We start from the raw sequence: 11,779 nt of genomic DNA, 5'->3' as shown, positions 1-11,779 counted from the left end.
GGAAAAAGTTCGTGGCGTTTTTCCCATTAGATGGCATTAAAAAAACGCCACGAACTTTTTTCCACACCTAATATGTATAGATATAGACAAAGTTTTTAATAAAAATTACAATAAAATTCAATAACTTGATGCTACCAATATCTAAGACAGAATAGTGGACCAGCAGAAAAACGCGAAGGTAGATAGATAGTCCGATGGCGTGCTTGAATTGCACTTAAGCCATCCGTCGACTCTCAGTTGCTCGGCAATATCGCGGCCACTCAAGGGTCATCGAGGCTTTCTCATTGCCGACGATGGCTTGCCTATCTATGAGGCTACGATGAGATCGAAAGCAAGAGCGAGACGCTCACCCTCCGATTTGTTGTAGCCGGCGCATATGTTCTTTCAGTCCGCTTCTCGGCTTTCTCCTTCATCTCCTCTCGATCCTTTTTCCTATTTTTCGACGTTTTTTCATATCACATTGCACATTGCTCTTCCACTCGCGTTTCACAGAAAAGTTACAAAACGCAATATAACTTTGCGAGGCCCTACAACTGTAAACTATGTACACTCGCATTTGTGTCTGGGAAGACGATTTACGATTGTCGCTTATGTTAGGTGTAGAGTGCATTAAATTAAATTATGTCAGGCAGTCTGCTCAAGTGCTTTTTGCAAATAAAAGCCACCTACAATTTTAGTCGCTATACCCTTAAGACTCGGTTCAATTCATGCTCAACAACGCTTTTGGGAATTATTTTATCTTTATTGTTTATTAAACGTTAAACAAAATCAAATAATGTTATTTATCCAAACAAAATCAAATGATCATTATTTGCATGAATAGAATTGCAGTCTAAATGAGCAGTATCATATAAAGAAGTAAATAATTTAAGTGGAAATATCATTTTAGCTTTTACATTCGAATAGTGACAATTAAAGAATTACCCAGCACACTTTATCCGAAGGATGTTCTAAAAACGTTTTTAGAACGTTTTTTTAGATATCTATAGAACGTCGCTTGGAGAGCTGTATAGGTACTGATAATTCCATGATTAAACTAGGGACTCTAGATTTGATGGTTAATATTATTCGGTGCAGTATGAATGTGAGGAGATACTCGTTGAATTTCGCACCTCGGCCCACCCCTCGTGGTCGCGATGGCAAGGAGCTGATACAGTGCCCCACGTCGTCCTGTGATGGCATGGGTCATGTCTCAGGGAACTACGCTACCCACAGAAGGCAAGGCAGCATCGACATTTACCAAGCCTTTGACGTGAACGCTCGATTATGTATATATCGATTGGCGATGCAGCACGCAAGCACGCTACATACATACATTTAAATTTTTCCTCTTTGGTCCCTCAATAAAGCCTCAATAGATATTTTCATTCAAAAATGGTAGATGACAGTATATATCCTGAAACATACACACACATATATATATATAACAAATGACATTATGTAAATTGCGAATTATATTTATATGGATGGTTCTTGCATCAATGCATATTGGTGGTCCGTGGTGTAGTTGCTTCTTAAATGTGTTGCGATACAAAACATACGTCTAGAAACCTTATTTTCTCCTAGTTAAGCGATTGAGTTGTACATTTGGTCCATTATGTTGCCATATATATCTATATATGACGTACGTGTGAATATCCAGTGGTACTATAGCTACCTTGCATAAGTATACATATATATATATACACAATATATAGTTTTCATTTTTGTTATTCATACAGTTTACTCGCTCTTTCTCTCTTCTTCTCTTTCCTTTTTTTTTATTTTATACTCTACATCATATTATGCGATATCAAAGGTGTGTAGATGAGCCTCGTAATTGAATGAATTTTTTTCTTTTTTTTCCTCGCTGTTTTTACCCGACCCCTACGAAAAGGGATGGCAAAATCAAAGTTTGGTATTGCGGAAGAATTGGCATTGCACAGGACTGGCTTTCGATCGCGAGACTCATTCGTTTTCGTACGCATACGTAGTAATTAATTTACTGACTACCCGTCCGTTGAAAGCTGCTTTCGCCAGCCTCAAGTGGGCAGCTTTGTAGCGAACTGTTGTCGATGACCATGTCATAGCAGAACCGTAACGATCAAGAAAACCCACGAAGCGGTGAAGATATCGCTTCGCGATGCAAAGTCAAATTGGCAATTGGCGAGTTTCATTGGGGTCAGGTGTGAGTGTGCTCCCTGCTCTCCCTTTCGATGTTCTTAGAGTAAGACCGATGACGGATCAACGCGACTATGAAGCGCGATTGATCTTACGAGCGACACCTCATAAGTGATCCAACTGGAACACGGCGTTGCCATTTGCATGCTACCAAATACGATCCGTTGTCCGTCCGCATCGATCATAATCCGTACGACATTTAAGGGTGTCCCTGGAACGTAAGACTCGGGCTACGATCGTTGGCGTGCACGATCGGTGCTCGAGCAAGAGATGCGAGTCTTAGATCTCCCTTTCCCTCAATGTCTTCGTTCGAACTGGACGCAAGGCAAGTCGTCCGAAACTAAATCGTAATGAAGCCAGTGCCGATACGCACTGATCTCGGTGAGCCAACGTCTCTTGCTCTTCGATGAATACATAATACATTTAGATCTTAGCGGCGATTAATTAATAAATAATAATATTTTAACTTCGGTGACGTGTTGTGTCACTCGTCGTGCGATACATAGATGATTTCGATCGTTTCAGCGAACGAGATGTTCGGATACTCATCGAGATCTAATTTTTGAGATATCGATTGTCTTTTAAATAGAACAGCCTTAGATTATGTGAATACTCACGACATCGTGGCAACGTCGCGTAAATTGCATGCGATGTGTTGCTGAAGCGATGGTTGGACGTTTCTGAGGTGTGCGTTCGTGTGAACGAAAGCCATGAAGATTACCGCGTTGCGCATTTTTATCAGGCATCGTAGCATGATGATAAATTTTTCAAAGTTTTTCACAATTTCTTGTGTCTTCCCAGAACACGCAGCGCGCGGTCTTCATAGCGTTTTCGCAACGCGTTGAAATAGAAGAGAGTCTTCTTTCCTTTGCAGTCTTTCCGGATGCCCACGAGCTGATCGTTCGCAAATCCAGGCGCATTCCCAGGAGCTCAAGTGTCCTACGCCAGGATGTGACGGTTCTGGACATGTCACGGGAAATTACTCGTCACACAGAAGTTTATCTGGTTGTCCACGGGCCAACAAGCCAAAGAGTAAACCTCGAGATGGTCAAGATTCTGAGCCTCTGAGGTCAGTTGGCGCGAATACTATTAATTATGCGCTCTATATTCTAACTGTACTTCTGTACACGCGATTAATACGGGTTAGCACTAGTCTCGGTCTTTATTCAAGGGCGTTAAATTTTAGAGGGTAGCAATCTATTTTTTAAAATCTTAAAAGGAAAATTTATAACTCATTATTTAATTTGTCTTTGCCTCGAAATAACACTATTTTAATACTATGGCTTTTCTGTCCTTTGAAGATTTAATTGTAAAGAATATCCTCAATTAATAATAGCTTTTAACGAGCAATATCAATCTCTGGCCTAATGAAAGAACTATATTATCAACTAAATTTTTCGAAAGGTTAATTATGCAAAATGTATTTAATGTATTTAACGTTACATATACAAACGTAACATATATATTATTATTTGTAATGACATTTAAGTATAATTTAAATATAATTATGCTGCAAATGCAGTATGCTCATTTTATTTGACAAAATTAAACTTAATGACGAACTATTTTGATTTGACAAAAAAATTTTTTAAAATTATTTTTCAGTTACATTCAGTATTGAAAAATAATAGATTTAAGTTAATACAACGCAAAGGAGATCCGAAAAGAGCAAGAGGGCTATCGCCCCGAGTTTGTAGGATTTGGTTTCACGACGCGATTACATTTCGCAAGTTCCGCAATTTGAGGGTGCGACGGTAATCGCGATCTCAATTTGCGTTTTCGTCGCGTTCGCACGTTGCACGTAGCAGCTAACGCAGGTATCTTCTCGACCGCATTGCACGTACCGCGAGGCTGTCGGATGAGACCCGAGAAAGGGGAAATCTCGTCCCCCTTCCCCCCGTAACCGCATCCTAACTCCCTTTGCCCGAGTTACACCCCGCGCAAAAGCGAAGACGCTGACTAATAACTGGCGGTTTCCGCTCGTTTCACGCTCGCTCTGTGCGGATGGATTATGTGGTGTTGGTGACGGTGGCGTTGGCATTTTGGACTACAGATGTCCAATCCCGGGTTGCGACGGGTCCGGCCATGCCACCGGCAAATTCTTGTCGCACCGCAGGTAAGGCTTGTATAAGAAACTTTCAGGCTACATGGATCTTGCTTTAGGATAATCGTATGCTGTTTTCTGTTTTTTTTTTTCCCGTATATACAGTGGATGGACAAACCTATAATATAATCGAATATAATAACTTCTTGCATAAAAATAAATCAAAAGTGCAGAATGAACTTTTTTCGTCCGAAGCTTATTTTTCGAAAAAATTAAATTTAATTTTCAGAAAATCTTTAGATCTTTAACACAAAAAGTTATTGCAGCTTTTGAAGAAATAAGAAAACTCATAGGATTACTAACTCTACTCTTCTAATAGTGCTCTTTTCGAAGTTAAAAACAATGTATTCTTATTTTTCATTTATTGTATTCTTTTTTTATAAAGTGAGACAAAATTTTAAAAATTATTATTTAATATTTAAATTTATTATTTTACGAAAAAGTTATGCTTGGCCTGTATTAAGGCTATGTTCGCTTTGGGTAATGTGTAATATATGGTTTATCATATAGAGATTTTGTTAAAAATTTGATTATATACATATATTGGTTGAAACACACACACACTTATCAGTTGCAAGGTACATTAAATGAATAAATTTTATTTTCTCAATTGTATTGATGTTAACATTAAAAAAATCTGATCATTAAGTAAAATGTAAATACATTTATAAATATTCCAGCTAACGTTAAATATTCACAAAAAATTCGATTCGTATTATCAATGTACTGAATGTTTCGGAACAGTAAAAGAATTGTCACAGAATGTTCAAATGTCGATGAAATGTCCAAGCCTATTCTTAATATCCTTTTTGTTTTCTGTTTTTTGCTTTTTGCTATTTTTTACATCTTGTCTTTTTGCTTCTTATCCGGTTTTATATCGCCCGAGATAAAAGTTAACGAACTTTGGAAGAAACAGGAAACACGTAGTAAGAAATACAATTGTTGATAAAATGGTGCAAAAGAGAGAAAAAGAAATAGGTAAAAAACAACAAATAGGCAAAGAACAATACAGGAAACAAAGAACACATTGTAGAATAGGCTTCAGAATATTGTATGAATACTCCTTGTGTATATTTCACGAAAATCACGAGCGAGTGAGCAGTGTACATCTCCGCCGACAGAGGGCCGCAGCGGAGAGCATTTACTCATAAACAAGAATCACCTGGGAGAGAATATAAGAAGCGCAGCACTTCATCTATGAAGTGAGCCCAAAGATTGGGCTTCAAGGTTGGCTCCATTTTTTAAAATAAAATTTTGTTTAAAAATTGATTCACGGACGATCTGACATGGAATTTTTGAAAAAATTAAAATTTTGCGGAATATATATGGAACATTCTTGAAATATGTAACGATATACAAATGAATATACAAATGAAATTTTCAACCGATATTCGAATGTAATGAATGTATCTTCTATATTTCATAAGTATTCGAAATATTTTGGAATATTCTTGGAAAGTTTTTTTGGGATTTTAGAAACATTTTATGAATATTTCCGGAATATTTAGTGTTTGCTGGGATATTTATATATAACTTTATGAAGTCTGAATAAAGATTGTCAATAAAAATTATTCTAGAAAAGAAATGTCATTTTATTGAACACCGGCATTTAAAACAGAAAATCCCTCTTCATCTTCATCTTTTTTTTTCTTTTTTTTCTTTTTTTTAGAAGATATGTACTGTTTTTACTAACGTACTCTTTTCATGCAACTGAGAATTAGTCCCTAGTAGAGATATATTAATCAGAATCCATAAATCATAATTTAATAAGCACAATTTTGCTTATAGCAGTCGGGACATTTCCAGCAATTTTTCTTTTAATAAAATTGATAAAATTTAATTAATTGACATTGTTTTTTAATTTTAAATTTTCCTAAAGTCGTGTAGATGTTATGTGAACACTAATGGTAATGTTTATAGCATCTCACAAACCATATCTTCATTAAGTGCATGTGTACTCTCTAAATTCTTTGAAATGGAATCTCTAAAAAGTGAAAATTGAGCCAATCTGGAAAAAGAGTTTCAGTCAATTTTAAATCTTTAAGAGTAAGATTTCACTCTTTAGGATGACAATTCACTTAAAAAATTTAAAAAGTATTTAATTTCTCAGAAACAAAGCCTCGGACAAAACAGTTTATTGGATACTTTTAATTTATTTTTGTATAAAGAATCATTCTCTGTCAGGTTGTACTATAGGTTTGTCCCCTAATTATCTTATGTGTCAAATTGCGACAATTAAATGCCTGTAAGAACATTAGCTTCTATACAGATCGCAAAATTAACTGTTGATGTTCTAAATAATTGTAATTTATTAAAAAAATTATTGATATTTTCGATTTGCGCTACGATTTTTATAATTTGATAATAAATTGGGTGATAGTAAATTAATGTAACTTAAGTATAAAATATTGTTTTAATCTGCTGTGGTCACATTACTGTTTATTTATTAAAGGAAGTTAGATTGAGTTGATAATATACAACCTATTTTAATGATGTTTATAATTATAGTTCTTGAAATCGATGAATCTTTATTAATTTGTGTATATACATCTTCATTTTCTTATTGCAGTGCATCTGGGTGTCCAATTGCAAACAGGAATAAGATGCGAGTGTTGGAGTCTGGCGGCACAGTCGAGCAGCACAAGGCGGCCGTAGCTGCCGCGACAGCCATGAAGTTCGAGGGTGTCAATTGCCCCACACCTGGATGCGATGGACTCGGTCACATAAACGGCTCCTTCCACAGCCACAGGTCTTTATCGGGCTGCCCGATAGCCAGCCACGCCGTGAAGAAACCGAAACCGGAGGATAATATGAGCATGTACAGCAGAGGAATCACCGGTGAGGATCGAGTTGCCTGTGATGTCGCCTCCGGCTGTCAATACTTAACGATCGAAGAATAATATTGTCAGAGTTACGCTGTGCGTGAGACCAATCGTTACGAAGAAGAATAACGATCGAATTTTGTTCCAAAGAGTATTCGTAAAAAATTCTCCTCGCGTGCAACTGTCAAAATTGAAACCGCGAGATGCGTTTTTCTATCAAAACGCGCGGTAGAAAGAGAGAGAGAGAGAGAGAGAGAGAGAGAGAGAGAGAGAGATAGAGATAGAAAGAGATAGAGAGATAGAGAGAGAGAGAGAGAGAGAGGAAATGCTACGAAGTAGATAAGACGGTTTAAGTTCGCTCTCTGTTCTTTTCTATGCTTGCGTATCGCGCTCGTTCGGGATTTATCATCATTTATTTCTTTTACTTCAGAATTTATATTATATATGAAAAAATATTTATAAATTGATCGACGCCTAGACGAGCGCGATGCTAAAACATACGGAATTATTGTATCTTCCTTTGTAAACTTGTGCATATCAGACCTTGTACTTAATTCCATGCTATGCCATACTCTGCTCTTCACGCAATGATGTGCTGTCATACCAATAAGAATAATCTCCTTCCCTATCCTTCCGTTTTTCTCTTAATCATCAAAGAATTCGTTTTTTTTTTATTTCTCCTTTTTAAATATTTCTTTTTCCGTTTCGACTCCTTTCTTTTTCTCAATAATAAATGTTCCAGGTTTGCGAACAAATATCGCAACTGATTAGATACGAAACGGTGAAAGGATGCCACAAATAGCTTATAAAAGAGAAAAAAAGAAGAAACAGAAGCAACAGAATTGAATATGATGGCGTTAATTTACATCTCTTTTTTTTTCCTCCCTTTCGATTCGGTCCCGCGCAGGAACCTCTTCCTTCGTTATGTACAAGACAGAAATGTAAAATCGAAAAAAAAAACAAACAACCGTATGTCTTAATGATGGAAAATAATATATTCTGATTTATTCTGGGATCAGCTCCTTTCATGTTGAGCTTGGAGCACGGTTACTTTTGAAGGTAAGGGACTGACGTATTCGCCACTTGTTTCCTATGTGTTTTCGATGTTACATTACAGAATTTCCACACACCAGTATTTTTACTTTTACGTGACGACGTCCGAGTGTTGGCAATATCTGTGAATCATACGTTTGGCACAGTAAGCAACTATAAGCTTCTTTTTGCTCGTTCACGTGTGACAACATGTCGCGCCGCGCCATTTTACCGACGCCAGCACTCGGTGTCTTCCGTTTTTTTTTTCTTCTATCTGGTATGATGGCACCTCACGCTAATTACCCTCAAAACACCCCGATATTGTCCCGATCATACCATTTCCACGGCACTCCTGTCAGGTTCGTGCGTCTCTTACCGAGTCGGAGCACACGCTTGATCGAATGAGCCTCAAAGTGTCTCTCGCTTTTCTGCCGAGATGCGTTTATCACTTTGGCACGAACCATACGCAGAAGAAACCGTATCGTCCCATTATCTCGAGATAAACTATAATGCAGTGACTCGGGATGAGCGAAGTTAGAGAAAAAATAATATATTACAGTAGAATCATCGAAAAAATTATTTTATTCTGATGCATAATTGCGACATTTCACTAAACCGCTTCGCCTGAGTCGCTGCCTGAACCGATCCTTAACGTAAATTTTAAATGCTCGCTATATTTCCACTTGTACCGCATAAAATCCCATAAATCCTTGTTCGAATTTTTCGATCTAACGCTTTCCGATCATGAATGAAAAAAGAAAAGAAAAGAAAAAAGTAAGACCCGCCAAAACGCTTGTATTTAAATTCGTACGAACTTCCGTCGGGAATTCAAGTTGTGACCATTCAGTTTCCAGTAGTTTTTCCATTGTTACGTATCACATATTAGGGCCGCATTTCGCATTTAGACGAAAGGGCGTACGAATCGCGCCGTGCACGCTTGATTGCGGGGAAACCGATTCTCTGGAAATCGGGAAATATATGATATAATCTCTCTTTCGACCGTAAAACGGATATTCGATCAAACTGGACCGTGTCTGTCCTGTCTCTAGGGTTGGAAGCCGGTGGTCCGGCTCACGGGGGTGCGGTAGGCACGGGTCAGGGTAACTCGAGCGGTAGCGGGACCGCCGGTGTCCAGAGCGAGGATCTCTACACACTGGAGGCTGAAATCACCGAGCTCCAGAGAGAGAACGCCCGGGTCGAGTCGCAGGTCTTGCGCTTGCGCTCGGATATCACCGCCATGGAGAATCAGCTCAAGCAGGGAGAAAAGGTCAGTATTTGCTCAGTCGGTAGTATACCGTGTGTCGAATAATTAAATAACAAACAATTGCACATGTAAAAATAGAAACTTTGTTAATTTTAGACAAATCTTTGTGCTTTTAAGCTAATCGCTTTGGCAATTGTAAAATCCAATTTCATTTGGAAGCTAAATTATTACTCAATTCTAATACCATTCTAAGATAATATATATTATCTTAGAATGTTATATGTTGTTTAAATAACTTTTTTTCATGATATTATTTTATAGAAAATTTATTACACACACACACACACACACACACATATATATATATAAAATAATATATTAATAGTAACTAAATTAACTAATTTTTTTTATTTATAACCGTATGCTGGTATTAGTGAACTAATCGGTAGTTGATCAATCTTCCAGCAAACAAATTAAAGTTACAAAAATTTTCTTTAAATTTCCTAACTTAAAAGTACAATAAAAGCAAATAGAAGGACTCGAAGAAATAGGCACTGTTCAAAATGTGTTAAAATAACGTTAGCTTGTTTACTGAATTATTTCGCATATTAAAAAGAATTTGAGAATATTTCATTTTAAATTTTCCTAGCAGAATAATTTATCAGTTCTATGATGGATATGTACCGAGTTACGCATGAAGCGCATAATGCATCATTTGTTGTTGCTATTCACCAAATAATAAAGAAAAGAACGATAAAATCATGTGCTTTATGCATAAGTCGGAACATACTTTCTGTGATGGCTTTAGAAAGTGGCTAGTGGCTCTAGAATAATATATTTTCACAGACATCTTGCGCACCTAGACTAACAAAAGCACCCTGTCATTTCTTTTTGCAGGAAACGACAACGATAACTCAACGTAATAATAATTTGACCGAGTACTATCAGTCACTACGCGACAACATGATCACTCTGCTGGAGCAAGTGCGAATACCGAACGCCCCGGGCGGACCGCAAGAGAAAATAGGCCATGAGAACTTCGATAGTTACCTGACGAAGTTGCAGACTCTGTGCACCGCCGACGGCTACTGCGCTGACGAGAGCAATCGGCCGATTTATGAGACGGTGAAGACTGCCCTGCAGGACTTCACGGTCCTGCCGACACCCATCTGAGACCATCCTTAAAGATCGACGATCTGGTACTGAGCGTCGCTCTTGGGACTCGCGCGATTAAGCGATCTGGCGTATTCGTGACGCGGATCGCAAGTCGTTCCGCTCTCGTCCTGGATACTACGAGTGAACGGAACGGTGCGAGAGAACGGTGCCCAGTTCCCATGAAAATGTAGACACATATAAATCGACACGAGGATGCACGAAAGAAAACTGCGTCGATCGTGACTGAGCACCGCGGATCGGCCTATCGACCTAGGAGAAACCCGGCTTCGTGACGCGTGTGACTCATCCGGATATTGTGGAGAATCCGGCCGTGCGTCACATATGTATCTACGTGTGTACTTACATCGCTCGCGTGAATTTCGGACTACGTCACTTGGCGACGTCAACCTTGCGATCATTGCACATATGATCGTCGGGTGATGATTGTCAGTGAAAGTCGTCGTGGCCAGTCGAGCATGCCGACCGGCTCGTAGGCTTGCTTAGGAAACGCTATAACGGCATCTAACCACCGCACCGGTATGACGACTCCATTGGGGCAATCGAAGTAAACGGACTATGTTTACGGGGCGACGTTGGCCCCCGTAACGATATATCTTTTGTACATAACGATGTTTACGTCAAGTATCATGATTAATAGCGGCCGCTATCGCTGCTTATGTACATACACACAACGGGAGAAATTGCGTTTATATATTATTCGACAGGTTGATGGTTAAGTCGCTCTATAAATCGTGTAAAAATGATTAATTTAGCTGTATATCGGATTCTTGCCACTTAATGCTGTGTAACTGTTACCGTTTAAGCGAGGTCAGTGCGCGACTTTATGAGGATCGGTACGTCCATCAATGACGTTTCTCTTCTGATGAAAATCCAAAAATTAAAACTTATAAACCAATTTATCGACTATTTACCAGCTAGTCACTATTATTATTATTATTATCATCATCACATCATTATGATTATTATTATTACTATTACTGTAACTATTACAGCCAGATCGTTTTTAGCGACTAATTCAATCGTCATTATTGCTACCATTACTCTTACTACTGTCGATAAAATATAGTCACAAAGTATACCAACATATTTATATAATATAATCGAATCTATAAGAAAGAAAAGTGCGATGCGTGTTGTCCATAGACTGTACATAGTCACAGAGATATACAATTATTATAAGGACAAAAATCGCTGGCGATAATGAGCTGCGATTTTGGTGGGATGACGAAAGAGAGAATGAGAGGAAGAGAGAGAGAGAGAGAGAGAGAGAGAGAGAGGAAA

General features: G+C 38.2%; 1 protein-coding gene across 1 annotated transcript in view; it reads left to right on the top strand.

The window, feature by feature from the left end:
- LOC108687622 (mucin-5AC-like) overlaps positions 1-11,399 on the top strand; it is a 31,798-nt gene extending 20,399 nt beyond the window's left edge. The window contains exons 10-14 of the mRNA XM_018193494.1: positions 3,035-3,229; positions 4,214-4,276; positions 6,834-7,102; positions 9,168-9,385; positions 10,220-11,399. Coding sequence (XP_018048983.1) covers positions 3,035-3,229; positions 4,214-4,276; positions 6,834-7,102; positions 9,168-9,385; positions 10,220-10,495 — 1,021 coding nt within the window. The 3' untranslated portion in view covers positions 10,496-11,399. The remainder of the gene's footprint in view (positions 1-3,034; positions 3,230-4,213; positions 4,277-6,833; positions 7,103-9,167; positions 9,386-10,219) is intronic.
- The last annotated feature ends 380 nt before the right edge of the window (positions 11,400-11,779 follow it).

Source organism: Atta colombica, unplaced genomic scaffold, assembly GCF_001594045.1.
Source record: "Atta colombica isolate Treedump-2 unplaced genomic scaffold, Acol1.0 scaffold21, whole genome shotgun sequence".
Classification (NCBI taxonomy): domain Eukaryota; kingdom Metazoa; phylum Arthropoda; class Insecta; order Hymenoptera; family Formicidae; genus Atta; species Atta colombica.
Note: the sequence above shows the minus strand (reverse complement) of the source record. Positions and strands in the feature narration are given on the sequence as shown.